This window comes from Felis catus, chromosome D4, assembly GCF_018350175.1.
Source record: "Felis catus isolate Fca126 chromosome D4, F.catus_Fca126_mat1.0, whole genome shotgun sequence".
Taxonomy (NCBI): Eukaryota; Metazoa; Chordata; class Mammalia; order Carnivora; family Felidae; genus Felis; species Felis catus.
The window spans coordinates 11,925,899-11,945,664 of record NC_058380.1 but is presented as its reverse complement, the minus strand read 5'-3'; the positions used below and the strand labels follow the sequence as shown (position 1 = coordinate 11,945,664).

The following is a 19,766-nucleotide window of genomic DNA, read 5'->3' as shown; positions in this document are numbered from 1 at the left end:
GAAGGAAAGAAGGAAGGAAGAGGGAAGGAAGGAAGGAATATGTGGGGTTCCTGACCCAGTGCACACTGATAGCACTGGGCTGGGGCCCCTGCCCACAAAGTTACACCCACTGGCTGTCGAACTCATCTGCAATTAAACAAGCAAATCCAGGACATGACATACCTGGATTTTGTGTTTAGAACCTTGAATTGGAAGTATTCTTAATTTTCCATGTGAATTTAAAGGAAGATCATTTCAAATAAAAAATAAAGATGAACTTATTCATCTTGGTTCTTCTAAGGCTTACATTTGTTAAGCACCTACTATGTTGGCACATAGTTAAGTAATTACGTGTATTATAGTATGTAATCTTCACCACCATCATTTCGAGACAAGTGCAATTTTTTTTGAGACAGAGAGAAAGGACACAAGTGAGCGAGGGGCAAAGGGAGAATCCTAGGAGGGGCAGAGGGAGCGAGAGAGAGAGAGAGAGAACCAGGGCTCACCCGATACGGGGACGGGGTTAGAGATCAACCGAAGCGGGGCTCAAGCTCACCTGATGTGGGACTCAAGCTCATGAACCTTGAGATCATGAACTAAGCCGAAGTCAGAGGTTTAACAACTGAGCCACTCAGGCACCCTGAGATAGGTGCAATTTTTATACTTAGAGATGAGGAAACTGATGCTGTAACACGGAGGTTATACAATTAGCCCAGGGGCATTAAGCAGTTTTCAGAGAGGGATTCACACACAAGTAGTGTGCTCAGGGACCAACATTCTCAGTCACGGTGCTTTGTTAATTCACTGCCTTCAGAGGAACTCTCCTCCCTAAGCTTTTTCAAAGAGGAAAGGAAGCCAACGTACACTGGTGGGAGGTTTGGCTAACATTTTTGCAGTACCTACTGTGGGCCAATCACTTGCATAGATTCTTCATTTTTCACAATCACTGTCCCATCCCACTTTGTAGATGAGGAGACTGAGGCTCAGGCAACTAACTTATCCTGAGTCACAGGACCAGTGAGTAACTGAGCCAGATCTCTGAACTGAGGGATCTGAACTGATCTGAACTGGCTCTCCCCCAGGCTCTCAGGCTCCCTCTCCGGGGACCCTTCCCCTCTCTTAGCTCAGTCATCTGTGCAGCAAATAACAAAGTTACAGGTAGGGAGAAGGTGCCACCTCCCCTTCCCATCCCACAGAACAAGCACTACTGTCCTTCGAGGAGACGCCCTTTCAGCCCAGTTAGCCCAAAAGCAGAAGACTGCAGAATTGGCTTCCTTTTCCTCTGTCACATGCATATCTCTAAGTACTGACTAATTTGTGAAATATTAATTAATCTAGGCCTGCAGAGGAATACAGGCAGAGGGACAAGTCTACCAGCTGGGCCTAAAACTTTTCCCGTTATGCACTCGATAACATTCCACTCCGGTAGAGAATTTTTCAGACTGCATTTCCCCAGACCAGGTCCACAAATATGACCTCTGCAGTCACCTTGCTAACAAAGGTAGACAGCCATCCCTCAGAAATCCCATCGGGTCCTTATTCGGCAGGACTCCAAGCTAATTTTCTAAGCCATACAAATACATCTGCCACCCTTCCCCAAATTGCTTTTTCTTGTTCCAACTCACTCCAGCTGTAGTAGCCACAGAGAACAGGATTTGAATAGATACACTCATTAGTTCCCTTTAGAGCCAGGTGAAATTTCTGGCCCAATCTTGTCAGGAGAGTTGCAAATAATCCCAAGGAGCTGCAGAGTTCCTTCTTTTTGTTCAGAACGCTGGCTTCCTTTGCAGCTGCATGGGTGCTGCACACTGCTTGGGGGCAGGCAGGGGGAAGGGAGGCAGGGAAGAGGCGATCGAGGGTGGCAAACTGCACTCAGCCACGACCAAGGCCATGTTAGGAAGTGAGGCTGGGCGGGTGTGGTCCTTATGGGACAACAGACGCCCAGCTCCAGCCTGCAGGTGTCATGCAGAGATGGGAACCCAATACTGCCAAATCTACAGATGTACCATTTTGTAAAGAAAAGCCCCCAATCTGGACTTGTGTGTAAAATCCACTGACTTTTAAATTTAAGAAAATTTTATTGCCCTGTGTAGGCCAAACAAGTTTGTGAACTACCTGAGTTCTGAGGATTCTGCCAATCTTCAGGCCAGATCGAAAGTGTTTTTTGTTTCGTTTTGTTTTTTTTAAGTGTAAAATTGAAAGCCATACAGCATGATCAACAAACTATTTCAAGACATCCTATAGAAGGGGCCTTTAGATGGACAAACAGGAAGACTGGACTCAGAAACAGAAAACTTTGTTTTGAATCCAAACTCTATCTGTGATTTGATAGCTAAAGGAGTCCATGCAAGTTATATAATTAAGTTATGGATTACGTATAAAATTGGCATAGCCATACCAGCCATTCTCACTATGGAGGGCTGCTGCAAAGAACAAATCTATCAATTCAGGAAATTCTTACACAAATAATTTACAGTAAACTTTCTGAAAGCAGAAAATGGATCACATTCAGTATATAAGTGCCTATGTATCTCCACACAGACACACTCAATAAATATTTATAATTGACTTAGCTTGTCCAAATTCCTGCTATAATCCAAATTCAGGGAATTAACCTTTTTAACGATCTACAAAATAGTTGGTGTGGCTATTAAGCATAATTGGTATAGTGACTAATTAGTACTAAAACTATTTATCAAAGTTCCCAGACTTAAAAAAATTACATGTTAATGTGTACATTTCTGTCTACTAAAGGGGCAAATAACTTCTGCCTGGTGGAAAAGATATCTACAAAAGTTATTTACTATTCTGTAGGCTATTAACCAGGTTTGTATTTAATTCAGAATTCTTACTGTAATATTCCTTAATTAATTGCTCATACCTATCTAGTTCCTCAAGTGCTCTTTAAACTAGCATGAACTGGGGCGCCTGGGTGGCTCAGTCAGTTGAGTGTCCGACTTCAGCTCAGGTCACGATCTCACGGTCCGTGAGTTCGAGCCCCGCATCGGGCTCTGGGCTGATGGCCCAGAGCCTGGAGCCTGCTTCTGATTCTGTGTCTCCCTCTCTCTCTGCTCCTCCCCCGTTCATGCTCTGTCTCTCTCTGTCTCAAAAATAAATAAACGTTAAAAAAAAAAAATTTTAAACTAGCATGAACACCTTACTGGTATCTTCATTAGGGAATGGACTGAATCAAGTCTTCAACATGTATTCATTTTATATTTGCAAGAGAATCATAATTTCATCCTTTTAAAAATTATACTTCAGTGTGTCTTTTCCTAGACAAACTAAATTCTTAGCAGTTTTTCTTGACTTGTTTTACTAATGTTCTCCAGTTTACATCAGTGGTATGAGTTGGAGTTTAAATTGGGCCTAACATCAGCAAACCATCAGGTCATCAATATGTTCTTGTGGAAAAATGGCATGTTTCAATTTATCTCCCCCTCATTCATTCATTTTTTTTCTCTCTGACAAACATTTCTAGAATATACGCAGGGCACTGAAGAGGATACAAAGATGAATAGGTCATACACATACTCCCTTTGAAGATTAGAGGTGAGTGGGAAGCGTATACATACGTTGACACTTAGAATATCAGAGAAGACGGTTAAAGGGCTATGGGAGGTTACTGAAGGAATTGGTGTTAAATTCGACTGGAGACATCAGAGAAAGCCTGACAGAGAATGTGACATATTAGCTGAACCTAGAAGAATGAGTATGATTTTGAAAGATGGTAAAGAAAAGAGAAGGGTATTCTTAGCTCAAGGAACAACAGAGAATTCAAGAAATGTATTGGTCAACTGACATCAACTCCTTTAGGCTCCTCTGACCCAATTCCAATGGGTGTGGGGTGGGGGTGGGGAGAAGTTCCCCCCACACAACACCAAGCAATTCACAAACACCATTTGGGTGTCAGAGAATTCAACTCAGTTCTGACACTGCCTACCCAGTGATAGCATCAGATTCCACAGGTTAAGGACTCAGTGCTACAAGACTGCCCTCCACCCAATTCTGATGCCAGGCACAAGCTCCAGGTTGTTGCCTGTGTTTCTGACTGGCTACAGATTAGAGGTTCCAACCACTTCCTCATCACAGAACTCAGAGTAACACTTACTGATGTTACCAGCTTATTAAAGGATATGATCAAGGATGCAAATCAACAGCCCGATACGTAGGGCAGGGATGGGGTAAGTTTGTGGAGCTTCCATGCCCTCTCCTGGGTGCCACTCTCCCTGCATCTCCATGTGTTCACCAACTGGGAAGCTCTTTGAACCCAGTCCTCTTGGGTTTTTATGGAGGTTTCAGTGCATAGTCATGATTGACTAACTCATTGCCCATTGGCTGGTTCAACTTCAGGGGTGAGGGGGTGGACACTGATGGTTCCAACCCTGTAATCACATGGTTGGTTTTCCTGGCAACCTGCCCCCCATCCATGGGTGGAGACCAAAAGTCACCTTCGTTAATACAACAAAAAATGCCTTTATCACTCTTAACACTTCGGAAATTCCAAGGGTTTGGGGAGCTGTGAGCCAGGAACTGTGGGCAAAGATAAACATTAGAAATATATTCTGGTTATCTAAACGACCAAATATATATTTCTTACAGATCACAGTATCACAGTCAGGAACAAGCCCTTCTTTGAAACTGGAACATATATGGGCTTTGGAGGAAAAAGTTACCTGAAAAAATATTTGCATAACAAAGTACTCCAAAATTCAATGGTTTAAAACAACACCTGTTTCCGGGTGCCTGGGTGGCTCAGTCGGTTAAGCGTCAGACTTTGGCTCAGGTCATGATCTCCAGGTTCATTGAGTTTGAGCCCTACGTTGGGCTCTGTGCTGAGAGCTCGGAGCCTGGAGCCTGCTTCCAACTCTGTGTCTCCCTCTCTCTCTCCCTCTCAAAAATAAATATTTTTTTAAAATATTAAAAAACAACAACACCTGTTTATTATTTCTCATATATCTGCCGATATAGGCTGGGCTCAGGTAGAATGTCTCTGCTCCACAGCTCTCTCTCACCCTCCTGAGAGAGAACAGTAGCTAGCCTGAAGAGCTTCCTCTCAGAGGTGCAAGGGAGAAAGACACATGGTCAATCCAAAGCCAAGAGGTGGGAAAATATATTCCAAGCCTTCAGTGGAAGGAACTGTAAAGTGAGGAAGGGCATGAAGAATCAGAACGAATGATGCAGTCTACCACAGGTACAGATAGTAGAAAAGCTTGAATGCTATGATAAAGAATTGAACTTTGTTGCCAAGGGACTAGCTCTTACTTGTTCTCACCACAAGAAAAGAAATTATGTGACATGATAGAGGTGTTAGCTAACACCCAGGTGGTAATCACAATGCAACACATAAATGTATCAAATCAACACCGTTGCATACCTTAAACTTACACGTTATATGTCAATTATAGCTCAATAGATTAAAAGAATTTATTATTAAAAGAATTAAACTTGGGGCGCCTGGGTGGCGCAGTCGGTTAAGCGTCCGACTTCAGCCAGGTCACGATCTCGCGGTCCGTGAGTTTGAGCCCCGCGTCAGGCTCTGGGCTGATGGCTCAGAGCCTGGAGCCTGTTTCCGATTCTGTGTCTCCCTCTCTCTCTGCCCCTCCCCCGTTCATGCTCCGTCTCTCTCTGTCCCAAAAATAAATAAACGTTGAAAAAAAAAAAAAGAATTAAACTTTGCTGTAGGCAAGGGGAAGTCATCGCGTGTTTTAAGTAGCAGGAGACATTCTCAGATCTATGTTAGAAAGATGATTCTGCCTGTTTAGCTAGATGGAGGATTAGAGAGTTTACAACCATCTGAACTAGGGTAGTGGCTGTGCGAAAAGGGACAACAGAGGGACAAATTAAAAAATAGCTAAGTAGAACAAAGTAGGTCATCATTTGGAGGAAGAGCAAGAAAATCAAAAACACTCATGTTTCTAAATTGGTATGGTGAAACCAGATGACGACAATACTACTAGCTACTTTTATTGAGCACTTACTTTGTGCCAACTACTGCAAACATTTTATGCACACCATCCCATTTAAGTGCCACAATAAAAAAAAATGTGACATGGTGTTACCGTTTTCTATCCTTATTTCATACATGAAAAGAATGAGGCTTAACCAGTTGGGTAAACTGCTCAAGGTTATATGCTAATAACCGAACAAAACTGGTGACTGATGGAAGATTGCTTTGATTCCAGAACGTGAGCTTATCACCTCTAAGAGCTGCCTCCGCAGGAGATCACCACCTGCCTCTACACACGCTGCGCAGATTGTGGAGGTACTAATTTTATGAGCCAATTCCTTAAAATAAATCCCGATATACACCCACATCCTGTTGGTCCTCTTTCTCTAGGGTCTCTAGGGAACCCTAATACAGGTACGTAGGCTCTCCCCTCCCCACTCCCCCTACAGACGATGCTCTCGTTCTTCTACTGTCTCCCCCAGCCCATCCTAAAACATCATACAGAAAACATCTCCCATCTAGGAAGGCTCAGGAGATTCACGGCCCACTCACCATCCTGAAACACGCGGTCAGGTTTCTTCCGCCCTCATGCCTCGCTCCACTGGGCGCTTCACCCTTTTTCGGCAGCGTCTCCTCAAGCCTTTGCTTGAGGGCGAGGAGTGAGGCTGCGCAGAGCAGACGCACGCACACGCACACGCACACGCACTCACGCATGCGCATATGGGCGGGCGCATGGGCTCACGGGGGGAGCAGCCCTGAAGAATCCGAGACCCGCTGGTGAGCAAGTAGCCCGGCTCCCTCCCGCCTGGAGTGGGAAAACTCTGAGGCACGTGTTTTACGCCATTCATCGGCGTTTCTTGGCGGGATTAAGCGCGGGTCTCCCATCACGGAATTACCTCGGACTCCGCGGGCACTTTGTGTCCTCCCCTGGTGCCGAAGCGGCTACCGGAATTAAGACCTCTCTTCAGCCTCCTTTCCCGCCATTTCTGCCGCCCGTGAAGCCAAATCGTGGTTGACAGCACCAGGAAGCGCGGGGGCGGATGCGGAGTTACGAAGCCTTTTTCTGGCTGGGAGAGACTGAGCCCGCTGCTTGTGGGGCAGGACCACGCCGAGGACGCCGGAAGTCTTGGGTGAGGTGTCGAGGCCGGAGGCCGGGCACCTGCTGAGGATGCTGTGGTTGGGGTAAGTGCCAGGTTTTCTTCTACGCCTTCACGTGACGTTTGCGTTCTGCTGCGTGAATCTACCCCTGTGTTTGAACACCCCGCTCCCCCCAGTCTTTGAGTAAAATGGATTTTCCAGAAGGCGATGTATGGGGGAGGGGGCTTTATGCCTGTCGTATGGCTAGTTGGGAGGCGCTGGCCCTAGATCCTCTAGAATGGATGTCTGGATTAGTTCACGCTCCGGGGTAGGGTTTCGATACTGCAGTTTTCGGGCGCCCTTCTCCAGAATGTTTACTGAACGGCCCTTGGAATTGTGCTGCTGGCTTACATGAAAGAACACGGCAAGAAACAGACCTCCGGGGCTGTGGATGGGGCGTGCGAGTCTTGATCCCGGGGTTGTGAGTTCCGGCCCCACGTTGGGTATAGAGGTTTCTTAAAAACAGAATCTTTTAGGGGTGTCTGGGTGGCTCAGTCGGTTAAGCGTCTGACTTCGGCTCACGTCACCATCTCGCGGTCCGTGAGTTCGAGCCCCGCGTCGGGCTCTGGGCTGATGGCTCAGAGCCTGGAGCCTGTTTCAGATTCTGTGTCTCCCTCTCTCTGACCCTCCCCCGTTCATGCTGTCTCCCTCTGTCTCAAAAATAAATAAACGTTAAAAAAAAAAAAAAATTGAATCTTTTAAAAAGTGGGGGTGGGGGGGGTGGGTACAGAACTCCAAAGTCATCCTTGCAAACAAGTGGCCATGGCTGTGGGACACAAGGTAAAACAACACAGAATAAAAAGAATGGGAGTAGGGGGTTGACTTCTAGAAGTTTCCCCACCTCCTTATGGACACTTTGAGTCAAGTCAGGTACCGATCGTCTCGTGCCCTACACTGGCCTCTGGAAAGCAGAGGAGCCCAGTGTGCATAGTGAACACTACTCTGCCTTTGTCTTTCCTATTCTGATACTCTCCTCTCTTCTTTCCTCATTTGCCTAGCACCCATTTCTTTTCTAAATCATAATCCGCATGTGTTGTAGGCAGCCTTAAATCCTTCCCAGAACAAAGAGTGTTAATGAAAAAGGGGTGGGGCAGGCTCTGTGGTCCATGGGGCATACTATGGGACATTATGGGGAACAGAGGTCCTGCTTGTCTGCATCAGTAATTGTACCACAAAAAAAAGTGCTAAAGCCAGATGGCAGCCCAGCTCCTGCCGAAATGCCTCCTCTCCCCTCCCTGGCTTTGCAAAAAAGCTTGTTCGGGTAGATAAAAGGACACAAGCAAACTAAATCATCATATAACCAGTGTATCTTTTTCTGTCCGCAAAAGGTGACTTTATTGACAAAATACAGAGATTTGAGTCACTGTCTTCAGGATTGCTCAAAAATTCAAGGAACTGCACTAAATAGTTTATGAATTACAGCACCCAGACTGATAGAGACATAACCATGACGTATTTCTAATACAACTCCTTTTTTGAGTAAGCTAAATTTCTAACTCAAAGCTAAACATCTTTATGGCAATTCATATTGTAAAAGACTCTAATGGAATCAGGACTCTTCTCTTTTCCTGACTTCAGTGTACTTTTGGATTCATACAAGCCCAAATTCCTAGGCTGTCTTGTTTAAATTCTAAACATAATTCAGCCTTTAAAGAGTGAATGTGGGAGTATAAATTGATGCAACTCTCCTAGGAAGCAATTTGGCAACAAGTATTAAGGGCCTTAAAAATGGTCCTTATGCTTTTGCTCAGTAATTCCACTTCTGAGAAACTACCGGCAGAAAAGGATTAAAATGCGGATCATTGATATAAAGAAATGGATTACACACAGAGGTACATTTCATATAAAAGAGGCCAAAAACTGGAAACAAACCACCAGATAGCAGAATTGTCTAGTTATGAAGTCACAGGTTATGCTGTTCTGCAGTTACTAGCAATGATGTATACCTGAGTTTTAACTCCCTGAGAGAAAGGTTCGTGATAGAATGTTATACAGAAAAAGTAAAAAACAGAACTGCAAATACAGTATATTTATACATACTATAGCCATCACACACACAGACATCTGCAAGACATGTACTTGAAGGAAATGCACCAAAATTATCTGAAGGATGAGATTTTGGGTAGTTTTCATTTTCTTTTTCATATGGATCTTTATTTTCATGTTTAGCAGCGAGTGTGATCTCATTTCATGATCACTAATTGAAATAAAAGTTGCCTTTAGAAACAAGAACTAGTGTAGAAATCTACCACAAAGCAAATTATTGGTTGCAATAGCCTCCTTTTTATTAAATTATAAAACTGTTGTCAATACACACATTTTTGGAAATGTGGTTTTTCCAATTACCTGCTTTCGTGGAGCACATGGTTTTAAACAAACAAAAAATTTCTATAACAGTATCTTGGTCTTCAAACTATTTAGCACTGGTAGCCAAACCACCAGGTATAGCTACTATATATACAGTCAGAATTTATGGAAAATATTACAAAGACAAATGCCTTGAAAAGATGACACAGTGCAGAGAAAACCATAGCTATTAAGCTGGTATGAAACTGTAGTGTTTTAGTCCATTATGGCTTTGTATAACGCTCCAAAGGAAGAAAATTTAAGACACTTCTCATCAAAGGCACTTAGAGATGTAATAAAATATTTCTTTGAGTTTAGTTTGAGTCCAGAAATATTTTAATTCCTTTTTCACATTCCATCTCTCATTGAAACAGTCCCTGAAGGCAGCTAGTAATGAGGGAAAATAGTTATCACTTCTTAATATACACGTTAAAAATACGCAAACAGAATTGATACAGATTTTGGTCCACTGAAGCAGTTAACAGTATCAGACTGTTATGTTTCTCTTAATTCTGAGCAAAAAGCCATAAACTCCCCAGACCCAGTTCCACAAACAGAGCCCTCAGTTCTTAATTTGCATTGTCTGTCCCCTGTACTCCCCATGAGGAGGAAATGGGACCCCAGGTCCCACCTCTATCTCCACAGTGCACTTTGCCTGGAAAGAACCATCCCATGGCTCAGGGGGAGCGCTGCTCTGAGGTGGAGCAGCGGGGAGACAAAAGAGTCAATTCGCAGGCATCTATAATTCTGTGTCCCGATACCGGGAAGGCTGGCCGTAATAACCGCGCTTTGAGTGTTCTGACAGCTGCTGGCGATATTCTTCTTCCTCAACGTCACTGCCATAACTTCCCCTGGGGTCCTGGTAGAGTCTGGAAGGACCTTTCTGGGGTTCAGGTGGCCTAGAACTAACAAAGTGAGAGTGTTAAATGCGTCACAAAGCTCAGCCAGGGCCTCTGCCCGTTGAAGTGCGGCCATGAATCCAAGACAGGTCACAAACTTGGAGTCGAATGCTGCACTGTGCTGTTTAACCAGGGTTACTTTGGGCCCCACTTCAGGTTAATGGTGGGGGAGTAATCAGTTAAGGCTTATTGGGCAGTGAGTGAGGAAGCCAAAGTACCCTACCAAACCCCTTTTGTTGCCAGGGGCCACGTGGTTGGCTGTACCACTGTTCAAGTGTTAAAGAAGAAATTTGCCTCTAGTTTTCTATCGCTGTAAAACCAGACTCTAGTTTCCAGTCAGAATGGCCACAAGAAAATGCGACTTTTTTTTTCTATTCTCGGAAGCAGGAAATGATCCAGTATAAAGCCTCTACAGGAAGACACTGTCATAATTCCTAATGCTTATGTAGCATTTTAAATAGAAAGCATCTTACCAACACTGGTCAACTGATTGTCACCTTCTCTTCAGACCACAGTTCAGTATAAGTGGCCTGACTTTGCTATGTGATACAAAGGAATTAAGGAGCTTGATTAAGAGCCAAAATATATTAGTGACAAAACAATTAGTGTTTCAGCCCCAGGAATTTTGCTCATGTGCTATCCTAATACAATTAACCTGCAGTGTGTCAAAGGGGACTACTTTGAAGTGTCAGTGATTACATTTTGTCAGTGTTAGTACACAAGCAAAATTTCTATGAAATTTTGATTATATAATGTTTACAATTAAACTTGACTGAGTAAGTAAGGTAAATAGTTCACCAGGAAAAAAAAAAATCTCCTTGTTACATTGAGATGTGGGGAAGAATTCTTTCTTAGGAGTCCAAGTCCTAGACAAGCCCCCTTTTTATACCTATACTGCTGAGCAGCCCTTACCTTGTATTCTGGGACAGGCCAGGGTCTGGCTTGTGTGTTTTAATTGGAACTGCATAAATATCAGGATGCTTCTGAGCAATTTCAATCTGTGGGAATTAAGGGGGAGAAAAAAGAACAAAAAAAGAAAGAATGAATGACAGCTGGGTGGCTTGCTGGATTCTTGCTGGTCCCATTTTCCAATCCCATTTTTAGTAGAAAAGGAAAAATAGAAGCAACTCTCTAGTTTTTATGGTTGTATGTGATAGCCTAATGTTTAAGTTCTGCCACATGCTACAACATGGATGAACCTTGAGGACATTTTCCTAAGTGAAATAAGCCAGTCACAAAAGGACAAATACTGTATGATTCCATTTATATGGGGTTCCTAAGTAGTTAAATTCATGAAGACAGAAAGTAGTATGGTGATTACCAGGGATAGGAGGAGGGGTAACAGGGTGTTGATGTATAATGGGTACAACACTTCAGCTAGGGAAGATTCAAAAGTCCTGGAGATGGATGGTGGTGATGATTGCATAAAAATAATTGAAAAATGGGGCACCTGGGTGGCTTAGTTGGTTAAATGTCCAACTTTAGCTCAGTTCATGATCTTTTGGTTTTCTGAGTTCAAGCACAGGTTGGGCTCTGTGCTAACAGCTCAGAGACTGCTTCTGATTCTGTGTCTCCATCTCTCTCTGTCCCTCCCCCGCTCATGCGCACATGCTCTCTCTCTCAAAAATAAATAAAAAACGTTAAAAAAATAGTTGAAATGGAAAAAAAAATGGAGTGCCTGGGTGGCTCGGTCGGTTAAGTATCCTACACTTGATTTTAGCTTGGGTCACAATCTCATGGTTCATGAGATCGAGCCCTGCATTGGGCTCTACAGTGACAGTGCGGGGCCAGCTTGGGATTGTCTCTCTCTGCCCCTCCCCTGCTTGAGCGCTCGCGCGCGCGCTCTCTCTCTCTCTCTCTCTCAAAATAAATAAACATAAAAAAGGGGGGGAGGATAAGAAAAATGCTCAGAAGCACTACTGCTGTTGTGACAGACTTAAAAAAAACTCTCCCATATCCACTAGGCAGAATATGCTTACCTAAATTCTTCAACTTTTGAAAGGTTAGATGTGCATATGGCACAAAAATTCAAACAGTATCAAAAAGTACAATCCATGGGGCTTTCAATTTTAGCTTCTAAGGTTTCCTTGATTTCTATGGTAAATCTGGGAGCAAATTAAAATTCAGTTACTAAGGGGCATCTGGGTGGCTCAGTCGGTTCAGCGTCCAACTTCAGCTCAGGTCATAATCTCACAGTTCAGTTCATAATCTCACAGTTCAGCCACGTCAGGCTTTTTGCTGTCAGAGCAGAGCCTGGAGCCTGCTTCAGATCCTCTGTCTCCCTCTCTCTCTGCACTTCCCCCACTCACACTCTCTCTCTCGCAAATCAATAAATATTTTTAAAAAAATAAAATTCAGTTACTGAACAAATATAACAAATGTTTTAATGAAAAATAACTTCAGAGGGCACTGATTGTCTTGTCCTACTTCCCCATTCCAGAACCTGATATAAAGTTCTGAAGTATGAAAAGCATAATCTTATTCACCTGTATTGTTAGGCTGTCTTGATTAGAAGAAAAAGGGCTACAGTGACAGCTGGCAGTCTGGAAATGACATACACACAGGAGGTGCCTGTGGTATCATGCATGTGAACATTCCTTTCATGTTGGTGGCAGTGGAAAAAGGACTCAAATCATTACATGAAATGAAACTGAACATTCTTGCTGTTGACATGCTAAGATGATCTAGGGGTTTAAAAATAATTACCCTTGTGGGGCACCTGGGTGGCTCAGGTGGTTAGGTGTCGAACTTCAGCTCAGGTCATGATCTCACAGTTCACGAGTTCAAGCCCCACTTCGGGCTCTGTGCTGATAGCTCAGAGCCTGGAGCCTGCTTCAGATTCTGTATGTGTGTGTGTGTCTCTCTCTCTGCCTCCCCCCACCCCCCCCAATACTCTGTCTCTCTCTCAAAAGTAAATAAAACATTAAAAAAAAAATTTTTTTTTTAAATAATTACCCTTGCATTCTGTGCTTCTTGGAGCTCTTGCATTCTCTGTAATCTTGCCTTGTGATCCATCTTCTCAAATATTTTTACTTTGCCCAGGACAGACTTGGGAGTGCCATCTTGCTCCTCACTGCCCTCTCCTACCTCCTCACCCTCTGGAGGAGGGACAGGAGTGGAGGGCTTCAGTATAGACCTTGCTAAGGCAGGTTTTGCTGCAACAGGAGGAGGATAACCTTTGGTAGATGCCCCAGGAATTTCATTACCAGCAACAGCTGAGGGGTTTGACTTATATTCATGGGATCTGGAGAAGTCAAAGGATTCTTCTCTGTTCTGGGTTTTGGCCTGAAGAGAACAATGAACACATTTTTACCTTGGGTTTTCAGTTTACTTTCAAATCTGTATTAGTGATTTAATACACTCCCATTTCCTAATCAGTTTCCAGAGGTGGTCAACAAATACCATTCTGACAAGGAATCAAATACTACAGGACAAACAGCCACTGGGTGGGCATCCTGAGCCCTACCTTGCTTCCTACAAGAGTATTTAGAACTCTAGGAAACCAAGAGGGTGTTGGGGAAGGGCTGGGAGGCCTGCAAGTATAGAGGCAGAGCAGACCTACTTTTGTACTAGAGGAGATTAAGATCAGTGATCAGTATCTTGGAGAAGACCTCACAACAAGTCAAGGGGGTTCAGGACTGAAGAGTGGGATCCTGAGGGTGCATACCCTAGTCCAGAGGGGAGGCCCATGTCCAGCCACGTAGGAGACTGGAGGTTGGAGTGGGAAAGGTAGCAAACAATGCTAATGGCCACTTCATCTTCATACTTTGGTCCTAGGCCTGCTTGTACATTTTCAGTGATATATTTTATGAGGTCACTATTTCTGACAACTCACACAATCAGTGATTACTTTTTTCCTATCTAAAGTGTTGAGTTAAATGGAGAAGTTTTATTGGGTTATACTAAAGGAAAAGCCTGTTTTTATAGATTTGATTCAGAAAGGGGTAAAAATATTATATGACATGTACTGTATGTTCTTACACTGATTCTGTTCTGAGAAATTATTTAATTTAAAAATAAATTAAGCTGAGGGGCACTAGGTGGCTCAGTCAGTTAAGCATCTAACTCTTGATCCAGTTCAGGTCTTAATCTCAGGGTTGTGAGTTCAAGCCCTGCATTGGGCTTTGTGCTGGGTGTGAAACCTACCTATAAATAAATAAATAAATTAATTAATTAGTTAAGCTGCCCTCATAATGAGAGGCATAATAAACAGTGGTGGTGATTGTGTTCTTCAGCAAACTATCAATAGGGACTTTCTGGTTTATCTAAATTGTGGGCAGAAAACTAACTCAAAAAGAAAAACAGATTCTGAAACTGGTGCTTCTGGGCATTCACTATTTGTCAAACTTTTATTCTTGCTACAAGGAACTTTTTTTAATAAAAAATAAAATGAATGAATAAGTGAATAAGTAAATAAAATAACAACAGTCTTAAAACAGTATGTTCTCCTAAAACTACCTTTCCTTCTTTTTGCTCTTCCCTCATTTTGGGGTTCACCCACAAACCAAAAGACACATTTTAACAGAAAGTGTGAGTCGGAAACATAATTCAATGCCATCTTATGGTGTGTGCTCTTCCCTGGCTATGCAGGAAGCTGTCGGGGTATCTGCTTCTTCTTCCTCCCCAACGTGGGCTTCCCAGCCACATACCTTGGGTGGTTCTGGCTTGAATGCTGGGGGTGGGCTACTGTCCCTAAGTTGATCTCTGCTAGCAGCCCTCCTCATCTGAGCTCGTGGCTCTGGGCTGGGTTTCCTTATGCTCTACAAGACATAAAGGTTCATTCACAACAAGAACATCCCAGCAAAGAAGAGAAAACATTCATCTGCTTTGCTGGAGTTCTGCCAATTTGCAAAAGTTCAGAAGTTGAGGTTCATAACTTGCATAAATTGAGACACTGACCCAATGCTTCTTTACTGAAAAGGCAGATACCAGCATATTCCCATTAGTAAATGCTTAAGATACTTTTTTTAAACTAGTTACATCCATTGGTGTAGTCTCTTCCTTTAAAATAATCCCCCACCCCCAAAGTCTTCCTAAAGTCTAAAATCTCTTTGGTCACTTATAGCTATTAATATTTTAACCATTAGCACATCTATAACTGCAGACATTCAGGATTTAAATTATTCTTTATAACTTGTCCACTGGTATATACTAATTTTTTGGCCATGGTAGGTTTTATCCCTCTTCAACATTTTTGTTTGTTTGTTTGTAATTTTATTTCATCAAAAATAAAATCATTTACCAAAATGAGCTAACTTGCTAAAGAGATGACAAGAATAACTATTCAAGTATATGGATAACCTCATCTACATTGACGTAATGTTTCTGAGGTGCAACTACTAATTGATCCTTAGTGCCTGTTGACATGATTTCTAGGATCACAGAAGCTGTCTATTCACTGGCCAGTGGATGCACAGTACACATGATCAGATACATATTTGACCATGAACTCAATTTAGAAATTGAAATACAAGAGAGAAGGAAACTGATGGGGAAACACTCAGGAGTTTTGGCAGGATTAGAAAGGTTAAAGGTAGGATGGGTAAGAAAAAGCAAGGATACCTAAAGTACAGAGAGACCTAATCAAAGGTTACAAGTAAATACAGCAAAATTGTATTTATAAAAAAATAATGTTCCACTTGTAATTTGGACAGCTGGCACATAAAATTGTTCAGTGTATCCATCATGATTGAGAACATCAGTGTGATGAGTGCTGATCCCTCAACCTCTCCCAGCGCTAAGTTCCTGTCCGGCTTTCCCATGGACCACAAATGCTATCGTGCAGGCACTGACTTAGAATAAGAAACTCCCTAGAAGTCATCTGTTCCAACTCTTAGGAATACCTTCTACAGCACCCTGAATAAACAGTTGTCCAGAAGAATCCAAGTGAAACAGCAGAACCTCTTTTTCCTGCCCATGGCCTCACAGCCTGTGGCCTGCCTCACCTCACCTCCTCATGCTGCACCGGCTCCGAGGAGCGGGTGATGGAAGACACCAGTGGCTCCTCAGCTGGCTCATCCAGCTCATTGTCAGTGTAGGCGCCTCCTTCGCCGTCGGTGTCTTCAAAGTCACTGATGAGGCGGCTGTCGCAACTCAGATAGTCCGCGCCCATGGCAGTTAAGTAGGACATGCGGTCTTCAGGGTCATCATCCATCCCTTCCATCTAGAGGAATTTGTTTCGGAGGGTCAGTGGGGTCGACATGGCTCCTGGGAGTGGGGACTCAAGAAAATTCCCAAGGGCACAGCCAAGTGACTGAAACCTGACATGTTCTAGAAAGGGAAGTCATCTTTATTTTCTTGAAATCACTTGGCTTTAGATTATTATGTTAATTTTTTGTGCAGGGATTCAAACTTGGAACGCTCCACCCTATCTAGCCTTACTACCATCCGTCCTTTCTACCATTACTGAGCCGTGCTTCCTCAGATTGTTGTACTTTTCTTCCAGAATTTGGCTACTTTCCAGCTTTTTCTGCTAACACTTGTCTCCTAGTAATAAATGCACACTGCTCGGTGTTGCATATGTCTCCACTCATTCACTCGATTCTCAAATCCTTGAGGAAGAAAGCTATGTCCTGTTCAACCTGTTCTCACAAAAGAGGTTCTAGGGAGCCTCAGCAGGCTATAAACACTCAGAAGATGCTAGACACCTTGACTAAACATGCAGTTTCCTAAGGGCAAGACTAGCACTCAACAATCTAATCGGTTCCGCAACAAAATCATACCTCTGACGTCTCACAAACTGGTTCGATTCAGCTGGACTACAGAATACTAGCACCAAAGGCTCCTTAGAACCACAGGAAATTACATAATCTCTTTGCTTCCTACCTGCAGTAGAACTGTGGGCAAACTACCTGCATAGATGAGAAGCTAGCCAATTTTAGAAGCCTACACAAGCTTCCTAGCACCCTCTTATCAACCTACTCAAATTCCTAGGACACATTCTCTGCCAATCTTCTTTCTAAGCAAATGACTCCAACTCAGCTAGCTTTCTCTTTTTAAATTAATTTTTAACCATAGTCTCCATGATTCTCACCCTCACCTTTCCCGCTCATGCTGAGTTTCCCGTGTACTTAGTAAGCTGTGGATGGAGCTCAGCACAAGATCTTGTAAGCTCTGATTAGTGTGCTTGGAATACAACACTAGTTACTACGTTAAAAGTAAAAGGGAAGTGAATGTAGGGTCACATACATCACATTCTACTTTTCTTGGAAAAGTCCCTTCATTTTATTACGTTTTCAGAGAATTTATAGAATTTCAAATCTGATTAGCACAGATGTTGGAACCACTTCAAGTGGGCATAGTTTTACTACATTCACTACCCTCCTGAGAAAAGATTCAGAACGTGGACTCTCACCTCATAGCAGAATGTCTATGCCACATACCTTTCCTTCAGACACCCAAACTGCTTCTCCTTGCTGATGCTGAATTGAGTCCTTCAAGCTGCCAAACCAGCTATCATTGGCTGAATTTAGGTTGATTGTAGCTACAGAAATGTAAACAAAAGGTTTGCATCTACTTCCATAGCAATGTTTATTAAAAATGCTATTTGACCTCATTTTATTCTTTTGTCATATACGAATTAAAACTCTTGACAAATCCAAGAGAAAATCTGCATATATTTGAACAATAAATCCCTTTAGTCAAATGTAATTAAAACCATTACCAGTCCACCTGTTGAGAGTTTATATTATAGATAGATGTTACAAAGCTAAAATTGAATTTCTTTCTTTTCAGAATGTCTGTTTTTCAGAAAGGCTACCTTTAGAAAGTATGGTTTTAATAATTACGTTTTTAGGAGCAAGGATAACACATCTAAACCAAATATAAAAGTATCTTAAAGATCATTACATAGACATATATGTTATAAAGAAGAAAAACATATACCAATTTACTGTTGGATATCACCAATAAAAAACTGAAGGTAACATTTAATGTTATCAAAATGTATATCATTTTGATAGGCTTTAACATTTTAGAATATACCTACAGATCAACTAAAATCTATAGGTGTATATTCAAGGAATATACATTTTCTATTCAGAACAAAATATATCTCCTATAACAGCACTTACTATGGATAGACCAAGCACTTTTCCAAATACCTTACTCATTTTTTATTTATCAAAACCCTGCAAGGTGGGTATAGCTATTGGCCCCATTTTACAGAAGAAAAATTGAGGCACAACAGTGAAAAATAACTAGCTCAAGGCCTCACACCAAACAACTGAAAAAAACCTAGATACAAACTCAGAAGTTTGCTTTTAGAGCCTATGGCCTTAGCCACCGCACAACACAGCCCATCTAAAAGCAGATATGGGGCACCTGGGTGGCTCAGTCAGTTGAGTATCCAACTCTTGATTTTGACTCTGGTTATGATCTTACAGTTCAGGAGATCAAGCCCCATGTGGGGTTGTCAGCACAAAGCCTGCTTGTGAGTCACTCTCTCCCTCTCTGCCCCTCCTCCACTTGCACTTGTTCCCTCTTTCAAAATAAATAAATAAACATTAAAAAAAAATAAAAAGAGGGTGCCTGGGTGGTTCAGTTGGTTAGGTGTCCAACTTCGGCTCAGGTCATGATTCAGCAGTTCATGAGTTCAAGCCCCACATTGGGCTCTGTGCTGACAGCTCAGAGCCTGGAGCCTGCTTCAGATTCTATGTCTCCCTCCCCTGCTCATTCTCTCTTTCTGTCTCTGTCTCTCTCAAAAATAAATAAACATTAAAAAAAATTTTAAGGGGCGCCTGGGTGGCGCAGTTGGTTAAGCGTCCGACTTCAGCCAGGTCACGATCTCGCGGTCCGCGAGTTCGAGCCCCGCGTCAGGCTCTGGGCTGATGGCTCAGAGCCTGGAGCCTGTTTCCGATTCTGTGTCTCCCTCTCTCTCTGCCCCTCCCCCGTTCATGCTCTGTCTCTCTCTGTCCCAAAAATAAATAAATGTTGAAAAAAAATTAAAAAAAAAAATTTTTAATAAAAACAGACATAAAATACCAATCAAGTAAAACATATGCATTTGTTCTCCAGCAGTATGTATTTATGAACCTAACAGGGATAAACTGATAGAGCAAACTGCTCCAGAATAATAAATTGGGCCTAAAATGATCAGAGTGCAGGTATATTAGGATTTTTTTAAACTATGTCATAGCCTCTTATTAAAGGCTATGGCATTATGTGTAGCACCCCAAAGAAAATTGGGGCTTACTGGTAAAATTTGTTAGGCCCCCGATCCATCTATCCTGAAATCTGCGTACTTCTCTATATATAGCCAAAAAAAACCCCATTAAGCAATCTGTAAGCAACTGCGCTTCAAGTTTTCTTCCTAATAACCTATACCATTCTTTCATTTAAGAAGTTCTAACACTGACCTTGGAAAATCCTGAATGAGCTTATAATTTCCTTGGTCATCCATTGTGTATAGCATTAGAATAAACCGATACAATGCACAACTCAAGCAATATTAACTT

General features: G+C 42.6%; 2 protein-coding genes across 7 annotated transcripts in view; both read right to left on the bottom strand.

Moving 5' to 3' along the window:
- The window catches only part of FAM189A2 (family with sequence similarity 189 member A2), a 118,173-nt gene extending 111,509 nt beyond the window's left edge, over nucleotides 1-6,664 (bottom strand). Inside the window, exon 1 of the mRNA XM_045042567.1 lies at nucleotides 6,482-6,664. Coding sequence (XP_044898502.1) covers nucleotides 6,482-6,649 — 168 coding nt within the window. The 5' untranslated portion in view covers nucleotides 6,650-6,664. The remainder of the gene's footprint in view (nucleotides 1-6,481) is intronic.
- A 2,665-nt stretch (nucleotides 6,665-9,329) lies between these two features.
- TJP2 (tight junction protein 2) overlaps nucleotides 9,330-19,766 on the bottom strand; it is a 129,970-nt gene continuing 119,533 nt past the window's right edge. For 4 of the 6 annotated variants that reach the window (XM_023243331.2, XM_006939079.5, XM_006939078.5 and 1 more), the window contains 6 exons: nucleotides 17,694-17,794; nucleotides 16,262-16,474; nucleotides 14,961-15,071; nucleotides 13,267-13,596; nucleotides 11,224-11,309; nucleotides 9,330-10,317 (listed from right to left, as the gene is read on the bottom strand). In XM_023243331.2, coding sequence (XP_023099099.1) covers nucleotides 10,152-10,317; nucleotides 11,224-11,309; nucleotides 13,267-13,596; nucleotides 14,961-15,071; nucleotides 16,262-16,474; nucleotides 17,694-17,794 — 1,007 coding nt within the window. In that variant the 3' untranslated portion in view covers nucleotides 9,330-10,151. The remainder of the gene's footprint in view (nucleotides 10,318-11,223; nucleotides 11,310-13,266; nucleotides 13,597-14,960; nucleotides 15,072-16,261; nucleotides 16,475-17,693; nucleotides 17,795-19,766) is intronic. The other 2 variants (XM_019815742.3, XM_045042564.1) reach the window with 1 other exon arrangement.